General features: G+C 41.6%; 1 protein-coding gene across 2 annotated transcripts in view; it reads left to right on the top strand.

The window, feature by feature from the left end:
• The window catches only part of lin7a (lin-7 homolog A (C. elegans)), a 39,736-nt gene extending 33,042 nt beyond the window's left edge, over positions 1-6,694 (top strand). The window contains exons 5-6 of one of the 2 annotated variants that reach the window (XM_064342443.1): positions 1,476-1,696; positions 4,321-6,694. In XM_064342443.1, coding sequence (XP_064198513.1) covers positions 1,476-1,696; positions 4,321-4,345 — 246 coding nt within the window. In that variant the 3' untranslated portion in view covers positions 4,346-6,694. Of the gene's footprint in view, positions 1-1,475; positions 1,701-4,320 lie in introns of both variants that reach the window. The other variant, XM_064342444.1, reaches the window with a different exon arrangement.
• The last annotated feature ends 6,867 nt before the right edge of the window (positions 6,695-13,561 follow it).

Genomic DNA, 13,561 nt, shown 5'->3' with positions numbered 1-13,561 from the left:
TAAGCATAAATGTCGGATTAAATCATTACATTACATTACATTATAGGCATTTAGCAGACGCTCTTATCCAGAGCGACTTACACAACTTTTAGTTAGCACTTTACATTGTATCCATTTATACAGCTGGATATATACTGAAGCAATGCAGGTTAAGTACCTTGCTCAAGGGTACAACGGCAGTGTCCTTACCCGGGATTCGAACCTGCGACCTTTCGGTTACAAGCGCAGTTCCTTACCCACTGCGCCACACTCCGTCCTACGATCAGCCTTGCCTGCTGACTTAATTGCATGAGTTTTGACCTCATTGCCGTGTACACGTTGCCAGATTACGGTAATGCACGACTGCTGTTTGTTAGCTGTTAGAGCTTGAATAATATCCTATCAGACAGTAATGGGTGTGACATCAGTTTATTCATGCATGATAGATCGTGAATATTCATTATTTTCTCAATTCATGTGTTTGATTAAGGATGCAACATTTCACATTCAAGAAATGTGTAATAAATCAAAAATAATATTGTCGTATTAATTAGATATAATTAAATCCAATTCAGTTATATTTATTAAATTAAATATAATAACTGAAATTGACTTGAATGTGAATCATTTACGCAAATTTGTTTCACAAATTGAAGATACCTTGATGAGCTTGAGCATTCATTATATGCTAAGTGCCACTTGTTTTCATGTCCAGACATAATGAAGAGTGCATGAAAATAATATTTCTGAAATCACCATAACTGATAGTGGCATTTATGAGAGAGCTGAACTAGCCTTCATATTTATTATGGCTGCCTCTTATCATTCTTCATTAAAGGGAGACGATAGATTTAGTTGCATTATTTCTGACACATTCGGAATGTTATTACGTCGTGGACACATTGTGAAGATGGTGGCAAGAAACTTTGCCATATCTCTGAAAAAGTGTCATTATTAATATTTTGCGGTCTCGAAATGAATTAATTACATCTAGAGCATTACTTTTCGTCTCTTACAGACATTTATTTTTGTAAATTTCTCATCAATTTTACTGTGGAGATTTTTGGCTTAGAAACATGCAGTCTCTAATGCTAGTGTTTGGTTAACAAAATAGACATTTCAGACGTCCAACGTATTTCTACAAAGTTGGTATTGTTGACTAAATTTGACACAGAAACTATCCTGGGAAGTGTTTGATTGAACCTGCCGAAGTATAGACCTAACTTCAATCATGGGTAACACTGCACAATAGGGTCACATGAATTGGCATTAACTAATGTATTCAACTACTAACTACTACTAAAAAGTTGATCTGTAAGGCTTTGCTAATATATGTATACGTCATTAACCAAACTACATTAGGTAATGCCAATTCATGTGACCTTGTTGTGAAGTGTTAGCCAATCGTGCCCGAGCGAGCGCGTGGCGAGCCGTGCTAGTAACAGGCCCACGTGTGTGTGCTGTCCCCCCCCCCTCTGCCCCCCCCCCCCCTTCAGAGCGTGGAGGGGGAGCACCACGAGAAGGCGGTGGAGCTCCTGAAGGCCGCCAAGGACAGCGTGAAGCTGGTGGTGCGCTACACGCCCAAGGTGCTGGAGGAGATGGAGGCGCGCTTCGAGAAGCTGCGGACCGCCCGGCGCCGCCAGCAGCAGCAGCTCCTCATGCAGCAGCAGCAGCAGCAGCAGCAGCAGAGCCTGACGGCCCAGCAGAACCACACGTCGTAGGTGAGGCTTTTCATTGCTTTCAGGCCCTCGGGGGAGGAGCCGGGACCCTGGGCCTGCCAAGCGTTTCCCTGCCGCCGTCGTCCTGAGCCGACGCAAGAGGAGAGGCCTAGGCCTGGGCCTGCAAGCGTTCCCTTACTGGCTTGGCCAGTGTAAGAGGTCTAGACCTGGGCCTACAAGTGTTCCCTTATTGACTGAGCCAGTGCAGGAGGTCTAGACCTGGACCAACAAGTGTTCCCTTATTGACTGAGCCAGTACAAGAGGTGTGGACCTGGACCTACAAGTGTCTGCTTCACCCTGCAGGCTGAGTCAGTGCCAGAGGTCTAGACCGGGGCATACAAGTGTTCCCTTACTGGCTGAACCAATAAAAAAGGTCTGAATCTGGGCCTGTATGTGTCACCTGGCTAGCTTGCTCAGTCAAAGGAGACCTGGTACTGCTTCCCCATTGACTGAGCCTTGAGGAGGGTAATCCTGGACTGACAGTGTCCTCTTCTCGCTAGCTAGATGAGCTAGAAGTGAGAGAGACAAGGCCTGGATAAAGTGTATCCTTCATTAGCAACGGTGAGTTAAAGGGAGAGAGCTAGACCAAGGCAGTTTTCCCTTACTGGCTGAACCAATAAAAAAGGTCTGAATCTGGGCCTGTATGTGTCACCTGGCTAGCTAATCTCAGCTAAAGAGGACGTGTCTGCTTCACCCATTCACCTGAGCTACTTTAGGAGGGTAAATCCTGGACTGACTAGTGTCCTCTTCGCTAGCTAGATTGAGCTAGAGTGAGAGAGCAAGCCTTGGGAAGGTGTATCCTTCATTAGCAACGGTGAGTTAAAGGGAGAGAGCTAGACCAAGGCCCAGAAGTGTCTCCTTCTCTGAGCTAAACTGAGAGGGAAGAACATGGGCCTTCAAACACAAACTTCACATGCTAGGCTAAGCTAAGCTATTGTTAGGGAGGTAGACCTAGTTAACTGTGTTGGTTCAAAACACCCTGAGTGTTCTATACTAAACCACACTGTAGGGCTATGGGCAGATGTAGCGACGCTGTTATTCAAGTTTCTGGAGGACAATCAGTCGAAGTTCTGACAGTGTTGTTTGTGCGGAACTGAATATAATCATCTTTTCTATAGAGATGAATCAAGTAAGTATTTATATATATATATATATTTTTACCAACAATGTTTTTACTGTGCAAAGAAAATATAAAGATTCATAACAGAAAAAAAAAACATTGCAAAAAACCTGCTATTCAAAGGGTTAAATCCCAGAAAAATAAAAAATCTATTATTCCTACTTAGAAATGGCTGTTCGTAAGACCTCTACAGGTCTGTCAATACTAAACCTCTCTGACTGTAAATCTTCTGGCATTTTTCCTGCACACAAATCAAGTTATATCCACACAGACCTTTTTAAGTTTTGATTGATCAGGTGTAGGTACTTAGTGAAATGTGGAGCTCAGCAGAATGAACAGCTTGGTGCGATACCTGTACGTATTGCATATCCGTTATCCAAAATCCCCCCTAACCGCAAATCTGGGCAAAGCCCCAGATCTTCTAATTCCCCTAAGATACCCTTCAGAAGGCCTCAGAGCTTATTTCTGTAGACTCACCCTGTCCTCGAGCCGGATCCCCCCCTCAGTAGATCCTCTCTCTGTGTGCGGTGGTGGGATTTTTGGAACTGTACTGTGATGTGCTGTGAGACAGAAAGCCTGGTCATCCAACATCATCGCAGACACCCCCCCCCCCCCCGCTGCTCATAAAGCAGGGTTGCCATGCAACTGCCTGGTCAGGTGACATGCACTCGGGCTGGTGTATATATATAACAGCTACGTGCGCTATCATAATTCCCCCCTTCCCAGAAGGCATCAAAGCCACTCTCTCCGATGGAATCCACAGAGGAGCAGAGGCACTTCTCCTCTCGCTTTGATTGCAATACCGGCTTTCTTTCTTTCTTTCCTTTTTTTTTTGCTGACTAACTGGCCACATCTTGAGTGTGAGCACACCGGATGATGTTGAGAAGACATTTACTAACTGCACAAAGTTGGCTTTAACTTGGCAGTCATGAAGCTATGTTATTTCGGGATACAGTCATCTAGCTAGTTAGCCAAAAGCTTATTAAACGAAAACATAAATAAGACATACATTATCAGGCATTCTCTATTTCAAGACTTCATAAATTGTATATATATCTACCCAATTAAATGTTCTAGCTTTGTTTTTTTTAAGTGTAAGTTGTAATAAGTTGTACAGAATAAGAAAACGAAGAAGTCAGGAGGTTTGGTATATTTATTTGTTTTTTTTTTTGTTGTTGTTTTTTGTTTTGTTTTACAATATCACCAGGCAGGTGAGAAAATTGTAGTGGGTGGGATTTGGCCATGGAGCCATAAATTGGGATACCCTGCAATAGGTGTTGCCAGTTCCAGCTTGAGGGGGGATGGGGTTGCAGTGGATGCATGCTAGCCTGTGCTCTTCTCAAGTGACAGAGGGCATTTCATCAACAGGCCTACAAATATAACAGGGCATGCCAAACAGGGAGAAAAAGATAGACAGAGATGTGTTTTTTTTGTTTTTTTTTTTAAAGAAAGACATCCGAAATGTTGCTCTCAGATTTCTGTCCTCTGTCGTCTCCTCCACAGTGTATTCCACAAGAAGAAGAAATAGAAGACGTGGACGTGGTCCGTCCCCCTTGGCCGCGGGAGGACCCGGGCGGATAGCACAAAAAGCACGATAGCGCAGCTGTGGCATTGTCTTCTGCTGCCTCGCGAAACATCGTTGCCATAGCAATAAAAAGCGTAAAGACACCTGGATATCGCTTCAATCATAGTTAATTGCGCAGAGAGTTTGCTGTTTCGATGACCGAACGAAAACACACCCTTGCGTTGCGTGAGGGACAAAAAAAGTTTCGGCTGGCAGCGTGTTTCGATGGGTGGCTTTAAACAGTGCTGCACCGTACGCGCTCTGGGTGAACTCTACCTTTTGTGTATTACCTGTAGTTTTTGCAGTTGTGACATGAAAACCTTACAATGTGTATTCTTAAAATGTGTACAATGGTGCTTTTAATGACCTGTTCGGAGACAGAACCACACTGACCACGGTCTGTTTTTAAACGTGTAACCTTTCTCATCGAACCTTCCTAGAGTTTGTGATATTTATTTGTCCTCTGTTTCTAAGTGACTTAAGATTTTTATGGAGTTCATTTTGCCATAGCTGCGTATAGTTCATTTTTAAAAGGCGTATATCGATATTTGTGTTTTACATTTGTGTTAATGGACATCAATTTATTTTTGTGTCAGATGTTGGGTCCTAATTTGGATAAATGTGAACTTTTTTACCTGACGTGTAGCAAGATTAAATATTTTATATTGAATTTAGTGGGTTTAGCAATAAAACTATTTGATACAACACATTGTGTATGATGATATAAAGAACTGAGAATAATCTTTAATTAGACAATAGTGAAATCAAACTATCTTACACATACCATGTGGTCAACAAAAAGAAATATATATGAAAAAGTGTATCGCAGGTTCTCCTCCGAGAATGCGTTTGAATAGAAATTCAAGTCCATACATCTGAGTTTACTAAAAGAACCTAGGTTCCTAATTTTGCCATTTTATAGCTGTGTTATAACTTACCAAACATAATTAAATAAAAAAATTCCAATTCTAAATCTTAATCATGATTGTCATATTAGTATTATACAGATGATATGAATAGCATAACTGGATGGCAACGCACATTAATACATTAATTAGTGCATTAATAATCTGTTACAGGAAGGTAATCCTCTGGTAATCGTTTTGTTCGTTTAAAATATTTCTGATTTGTAATTTGTGTCCGTCTTTCTTTAAGTGTAATCATATTCCACAGAGATTTATTTATGTGTAAAATACTCATAAATATGTGAAATATCAATTACAGTGCATTTGTCATGCAGTATATGATTAATATATTTAAAAAGCATGATGTAGCATTAAGCAGTAACCACGCCCAACAGTTTAATACCCCGTTATTATATGAGAGAACTGTTTTGGATGCCCAGGTGTTTTCTTATTTACAGCAGCATAAACACAGGCCTACTGTCTCACCTGTATTATACAGGTGACATGGGATCTGTGCTTTAACACACCACCTTTAAACGTGTGTATGATATGTATATTGTCAGTGCCATGCAAAAACTTTGCAAGTATATTTTTCTCATTTCTGTAAAAAAAAAAGAACAAAAAAGAAAACATGACTAAACCATAATTCATAGTTTTATGTTCCTGAAAATTTATGTTTTTGTTTTGTTTTTTTGGATATTCAAGGTTCTTGCATGACACCCATATCTCAGTCTACAGTATGAGGAAATCCTATTTTAACGGGAAGCATGGATCAATTCACAAGTTTGGATTCTAATAGAAAGTAGCAAGCCGCCAATTTTTTCAACATTGTAGTATTTTATGTGTTTTGTTGGACACTGGTGTTGTTAAAAAGGGTTCACATGTAGTAAACATGCTGCATTTTTGTCTTTAGACGTTTTTCATATAACATCTGACCATTAAGCAAGGCCTGCTTCATACAGTGCACCATCACGTCATACAAAGCTGTGAATGCTGTTCTATTCAGTTTTTTTCTACAGTTCACTGATTCCCTTCCCTGTTCTGTAGACTGAGGGGCTCTTGTCTGTCTAAACGGTGTGATTTGTCCTTAACTTTTACTGCAGTTTCAAATTAAGGCTTAAATTAATTATAGTAACTGTTTACTTTTTTGGTGTTTGTTTCTTATGTAACATTGTGTTCTTTAAAAATTGGCCATAAATGTTGCCTGGCAAAAATTAAATACAAAAAGAAAATGTTAAAGACATATTACACTGCAGTTAGATTCAACAGAAGCCCTACTCAGTTTCTTAGAAACTACTGCCAATTTAAAGGGTGGGTATACTGTACTATACAGACAAAATGGTGATATGCAATTGTTATAAATATTATATTTGTATAAATAAATATATACCTGTGTGTATTAAACAATGGTTGTTTAAATGTTGCATTATGTCCACGGGAGTCCGCTGTTCTTGTGCTGTGTAAGTTTTGAAATCTGGCCTGATGCTCGGTTCAGCCTAGCTGTGACAGTTTATTTATCCAAACATTTTGGGCCAATCTTTAATTTGACTGTAAATTCCAGTAGTTGCTCGTGCTCGTGGATGCCCATTGACGTGGATGATGACGACGCTTCCATCAGCACTAGCGGCTTCATTTTTAGAAAGTTCACGTCATTGCGTGCGGCTGCGTAGACTGATGGTCTTACACGTGAGAAGAAGTCGTGAGCAGCACCTGACCTCTTGGACGCGTCCTCGTGGAGGTGTGACACGCCGCGCCGCGCCGTGCCGGACCGGTTGGATCGGTAGTCGCGACGCTCTGAAACCACGCTTTCCGATGTCGATGGCCACGCACCGCACTGCTGTAGGAGGGCCTCCATGTTGGTCCGTGAAGTGTTTTCGCTGTCCCCGTGTGGGCTGCTGCTGTCCTGTAATTGGCTGCAAGCAATTTGGTGGCAGAGGCCACGTTCAGGTGGACTATATGTAACCCCCCCACCCCCCTCCATCCCCAGAGCGCAGTTGTCTTTGGGGCAAGAAGAGCTTCCATACGCCCTTAGTGTGACACTTGTGTGCCCTCACACAACAATCCCAAGAGGTGTTCGAGACATCTGAGGGGTTTGATGTTCTTCCTGTAAGTTTCAGAGCCGTGCAGGAGCGTGGAAGCTCTTATAAAAACCAGCATAATTAATACGCAGAAGAAGGTACAGTTCATTCGAGATGAAAAGAGGATTTTCAGTGGTTAAATAAATTGGCAGTCTCTGCATCGGATACTAGACCATATTCTTCATGAATAAAAGAGAGGGGTTATTTATGAGAAAATTCAGTGTGGTGTAAGGGAAAGCCTGGTTCATTAAATAAGCTACAAATAAATGAAAGGCTATTGTTGCTTCTCTGCCAGTGCTCGTTTGTGCATCTGCCAGCAGAGTTATTCTCTTAAAATTTGTATTCTTGAGTGGGTGTTGTTGCTACACATCTATTCCTTATTGCTATCTATTCACTCGCCTTATCTTTTTTATTAAGCTGCCAATTCTGTCTGCATCTGCTTCACTTTCATTTTAATAACTAAAGGGCATACTGTGCGGGATTTTTACCTGGAAAATATCATTAAATAATGGTTCAGGCATATCTATGATGCTCTGGCAGTCTCTCTCTCTGGCAGTCTCTTTCAAAATCAGGTATTCAGGGTGAGTGAGCGGGGGAGGAGACTTCTTTGATTGTAAACACAGGACCACAGCAAGGCAAAAGAAAGATCCTGCATAGTATACCTTTAATAAATGACAAGTGTGATCGAAACACAGCCTCCCCTTAGCCCATCACTCACCGCGACAGGTCCTGATAACCCCTCCAGGTAAATGTGTTGTCCTGGAAGAGTTATGTGTTATCTTAGTATGTGTCAGTTTCCCCACAAGCATGACATACATTGACTTTAAGACCAATATTGAATGTCAACAATGACTTTTTACTTGGTGAATGGTGTGAGCCGTTTTAGAGTGAATGATTTTCGGTATTTGCCTAGAAAGCTGATGCTTTGCATGTTGCTGATATGGCTGTATTGAAAAGTGCACTGGGGTAGAAGTGTGGCATAGTAGGCAACTGGGCTTGTAACTCTGAGGTTGCAGGTTTGATTTCCAGGAGGGGTATTGCTGTTGCTGTCTTCAGTAAATATCCAGTTGTGTAAATGGATTGTATGTTAAAAAAACAATTACATTAGCTCTGGATGAAAGTGTCTATTAGATGGCAAAAAAGCAAATATAAATGTAAGTAAACCTAACAGCTGTTTTTTTTTTTTTTACAAGTAGTCAGCCCATATAGTCCCATTCCATTTGAGTGGGTTGGTTTTACGCTCACAAATTTTCATTCCAGAGCTCCACTAGTCATTTATTCATGTGAATATAAACTCAGTCACCACTCAAGTAAGCAGAATCTTGGGCCTCTGTAAGTGCTCACCAGTCACTGGTAATGGAAAGCAAACCAAGATGTAGAGAGAAAACGGTTATTCAGTCCAGCAGTGGTTATATGATGATGAGACAGATCTTGTACTGTATATATGCACTGTAAATCCTGTAGAGATTGTGACCTTGAATAACCTTAAAAGGCACCAAGGATGGCTGTGGGAGAAATTGAAACTCCCATTTTAAATGTCATCGCACTGACATTGAGGTTGTTGAACCGCTGGCATTTGAAATCTTACCTCGCAAAATTGCTTGTGTCTGAATCCTGGTGTCTAATTTATTGCATTACATGAAGAGATCTCGGCTCTCTGCACTTTAAACCTTTAAGTAGTCTTTGCTTCAGAGTCTGATGTAGTCGTGCAGTTTCCTAGGCAATCAGCAGCGGGTGTTGGATGTAATGAAGAGGGAATATAGATGGTCAATAGAATTTTTTAAAAACCTTCTCTATAAGTCATTAATCAGTACTAGTCGGGTGAAATTGTACACCTTTTTCCATTCCAAAATGGCTGAAAGCGAGGGAAGGGGTTTACAGTGATATAAGTACATTTTTTAAACTTGTTCTTGTAAGTATGAACAGTAGTTCATCAGACCAATGGCCACTTGCCCTTTGGGGGGGGAAATCGCTCTGCATCGCTGGCAGTTCTCCAGTCTGCAACCTTTCTCTTCAAGGACGTCCTTACCAAATAGGTTATACTTGCCAAACCTATAACAATAACAACAAAAAAAAATGCTTGACGTATCTCTTTGTGGCTGTATACTTTCTCTGTCAGCAGAGTGGGAAAGCCAGCCTTTACAATAGAGGCCGCAATGGCCCCTTATGAGCCACCTCGCTGACTAAACCAACCAAGTTACCCATCCTGCACCAGTGCTTGACTATGCTGTCACATGACTGATTTTCCCAAGGATAATGTTCTGCAGTCTAGCCTGATAAAATGTGCCATAATCGGAAAAGGTTTTTTGCTTTTATAGAGCAATTGTGTCTATAGAAAGAGCAACACAATGAGCCATTTCTGTGTGATGGGTATTTTGACAAGTCCTCGTGGCAGTATTTCTCATTAAAACTGAATTAACTCATCAAATTGTCAGTTTCCGTTCCGTTCAGTGTTTAAAGCCGCGGTTTCTCAGCTCGTTGTAAAGCAATTGACGAAGAGGACTTACGCCCACAGCTCCCGGCGCTCGCCAAAACACACTGTCACCTGCTCAAAGTGCGGCGGGGAGACGGTGCCGTTTTTAACCGAATATAATGGTGAGAGCCTCAGGGTCTGGCTCTGCTGTCAGACTGCTTTTTAAACCGCCTTCACTAATGACGATGAATCAGAACTTAATGTACCGCTAATCTCAACGACCAGGTCTCTTTGTTTTAAACCAGGACGGGGGCTCAAATAATTGAGGACACACGGTCTGACGGCTGGATATGGCCTGTGTTTTGAAATGTAGAAATGAATCGATCCAGCTTATTCATTTCCAACGGGGATGAAGAAGCTCCTTCCAGCTCCTGCTGATGGAACCGACAGGAAGCGGTGAGGAGTAACCATGACGATATCGTGCGATGGTGTAGCACCTGTGAAAAAAAGAACCTTTCCTGTCATTTCTACAGACTTTGGCACTTTCCAATTTTAAAGAAAAGCACTTGCTATTTAACTGAAAAACGGCACTAAATTGCCTCTGTGAGGCTTGAAAGGGGGGAAAAAATCTTCTGGCAACCATTTTGGGAAAACTAGTTTGACACTGTAATACAGTTTCCACAGAAAAAGTGGTTCACCACCATCTAATTGACATCACTGACAAAAAGCTTGAAATGAACCATGGGAGCTTGAGATAAAGGAAATGTTGAAATGGCGGCATATTTTGGGACAGGACAATAATGCTGACGTATTGAATTGCTGACTGAAAGAGGACAAATGTATGGATGATTGATTTTGAAAAAGTAACGATAATGACAAGCCAAAGGTCGATGTAGGCCAACAGAAACCTTTCACATTAAACATGAAGTGGAGTTTTTCCAAAAAAAGGAGCGAAAATAAGAGAAAATGTGTGAGAAATTGTGTGAGGGATCAGGTGTAAGGTCACCTGTTATCGTATCATTACGTGGGACTTGATAGATAGTCACTGACCATCCACCAGGGCTGTGGTTGAGAAAAACGGCCTAAGTAAACAGTCTCAGGTGGAAATATACAATGGTTTTCCTATAGGGGCAGGAGATAGTGCTGAAACTGTCCTTTGCTTTGCTTGATTTCATTTGAAAGTAGTGAAGTCCCCCTAGAAATGCATCAATGCCTGTGCGATTCTTTTTTTGTTACAAAGTGTGTTTAAAAAAATGAGTGTATGCCCATATATCAGCTTTCACCAGCTTGAAGAGAATTCATCGAGAGAATCGAAGTGCTGGATGCAGTTCAAACTCTCATCTCTCTGTGGACTGAGGAAGCGTTGGTCATTAAATCAATATTCATTGAGCTGGTCTTCCCTGACAGTTTGTGTTCTAATAACAGCGTGACACACACCTGAGCCAGACACCTGCTCACCTCACCTCTGTCAGAAACCTACCTAAAACCTTCTTTCATGGGTTGTGTGCGTGTGTGTGTGTGTGTGCGTATGTGTGTGAATGCAGCTCATCTGGCTGCCCTTGCTGTGTCATATTTGGCACCTATTCCTTTGAACACAGTGTTAGCTTTGCAGCCTTCTCACAATATAAACAGAGTATGAGTGCAACATGTATCCTCTCAACCTTACAAATACAATTAGGCAGCAAGTGCAGTGGTGAAAACACAGGGCGGCAGATGAAGAAAAAAATAGCTAAAGGGAAAGTTCAGGGTGCTTGTGTTCAGGAAAGTCATTAAAACATTTGTAACATTGTAAAAAAAAAAAAAGAATAGTGTATATATTTAGGTTTACGGGCATATTGTTGAAGGCCATAGATGTAGACATATGACGGTTCCTGTTCGCCGTGGGGAAAATGAATACGAATTCATGATGAAATTCCTCCAGCAGAGGGAGCCATTTCCCCAAAGCAGCGTTAAGACCCTTAATTAATTGGGATCAGCTACCATAATGATGGGCAGTTGTGTAGCCCAGGTGCCAGGTAGTAGGCTGTGGAATTTGTTTGTTCTTTGAATTCATTGGTCCCTGCTTTGAGATCAATTATTTAATTATGGCAAAGTCTTTTGTTATTGGTTTATTTGGTAATTTATTAATTGCCTCAGACCTTTTAAAAGGAGGGCATGGTAAGCCAGACAAGATTCTGCTCAGGCAAGCTGCAGTGATTTCTGAATGGTTGCAGGGTCGTTATTAAGGGTGTTCTTATTATTTTTATGTTTTGTATAAACCCTTGTGTGGGTGCTTTATTTTTTGTGTTCAGTTGGCCAGAAGCTAGTATTTGGGCAGAACAAAGCTTTGAAAAGTAATGACAGTTTAAGCAATTGAATTGGTTGTGTCATGAAGCATTTGACACCCAATTCTCTAGTGGCATCTTCTGGTCAATAAAAATGCCTGTCATTAATCTTCACAGTGATGATGAATTGAAATTAGTGAAACACTACCACTTGACTGTAAGCTTCAGATTTTGAATATTAATGCTATTGCCATGCATTCTCAAAGCCCCCTCTGAGCCTATTCATAAAACGTGTTGTACAAATGAAACATATTGTCATAATGATGATAATTATGGTTATTGAAGTGAAAAGAAAATGCGTTTCGTGAGCATAATTCAATGATTTTGTGCTTTTCCGCGTCATTAAAGAGGGAATTGTGTTTGTGTCTGGGATGGCATTTTATTCAGTTTGTGAGCGAGTGTGTGGAAGAAGCTTGCTCATGGCCATTATAGCACAAAAATAAAATACACAATGCAACACAATAAATCTTTTCACAGGTTTTTGTTCAGAAACAGATTTTTTTTTCATCTGTGCGAGGTTTCAGTCGGCTTCTGCTTCTGCTAACAACCTCACCAGCCTTAGAAAATATTCTCTCACAAGGCACCAGTGTAGCTGGCAGTGATATGTCTTTTTTTTGCCAATCTGTATAAAAGGGGATAGACAGTCATCTTGGGTCCAGAAATGTTACCATAGCCAACACCCAGACCGACTCAATGCCACACCTAAGAACTGCAACAGTTAATTAGCAGGGAATGATAATGTTTTTATAATGTTCATTAATACTCATATCAAGTGAATGCTATTATAGCTTAGCGAGTTGCCAGGACAATTCCCGTGTCAACTGAGCAGTTTTTTCAGACACTTTGTGCCGGATCATCCGGACAACGGCAATGAGCTTGGATGCTGATGTCCCCTTAACTTCAGACGTCTCAGCTATTTCATATTTAAATGGGGCAAGGACTTATTTTCTCATGATCAGTGCTGCAGAAGGGGGAAGCATCGCTGTTTAATTTGGCCAGAGCAGCACCAACAGCTTCACGCGGATCATACTACCACTGTAGCACATCGTAGGTGCTGCCTCTTCACCTGCTTTCCTCTTCTTGAAGTAGTTTCGTTACTGGCCTGCCCCATCATCCGTTGAACCGCACAAATATTTCTGCTTTGCTTTGCAGCTTGTCCTAAACGCTGTGACAACGCTCCTGGCCCCCAGCCCAATGATTCGGAGCTCAGGTGTCTGATCCAATGTTTTTTTTTTTTTAACCACCAGATTTAGGATATGAGCAAGGCAGCGCACGTGACGTACTCCCAGATGCCGAGCTCTTGCCAGCATGTTGTTGGCAGCATGGCCTGCAACGAGGCAACGGTGCCCAGCTCTCTGTCAGCGCACGCTTGGCCTGCTCTGTTTGCGCAGCTGTGCAGCTGTGGGGAAAACCTGGCTGCTCCAGGAAGAGCCGTGGCCAGTTCTGTCTCCTTAGCAGAG

The sequence above is a fragment of the Anguilla rostrata genome, chromosome 7, assembly GCF_018555375.3.
Source record: "Anguilla rostrata isolate EN2019 chromosome 7, ASM1855537v3, whole genome shotgun sequence".
Lineage (NCBI taxonomy): Eukaryota > Metazoa > Chordata > Actinopteri > Anguilliformes > Anguillidae > Anguilla > Anguilla rostrata.
Note: the sequence above shows the minus strand (reverse complement) of the source record. Positions and strands in the feature narration are given on the sequence as shown.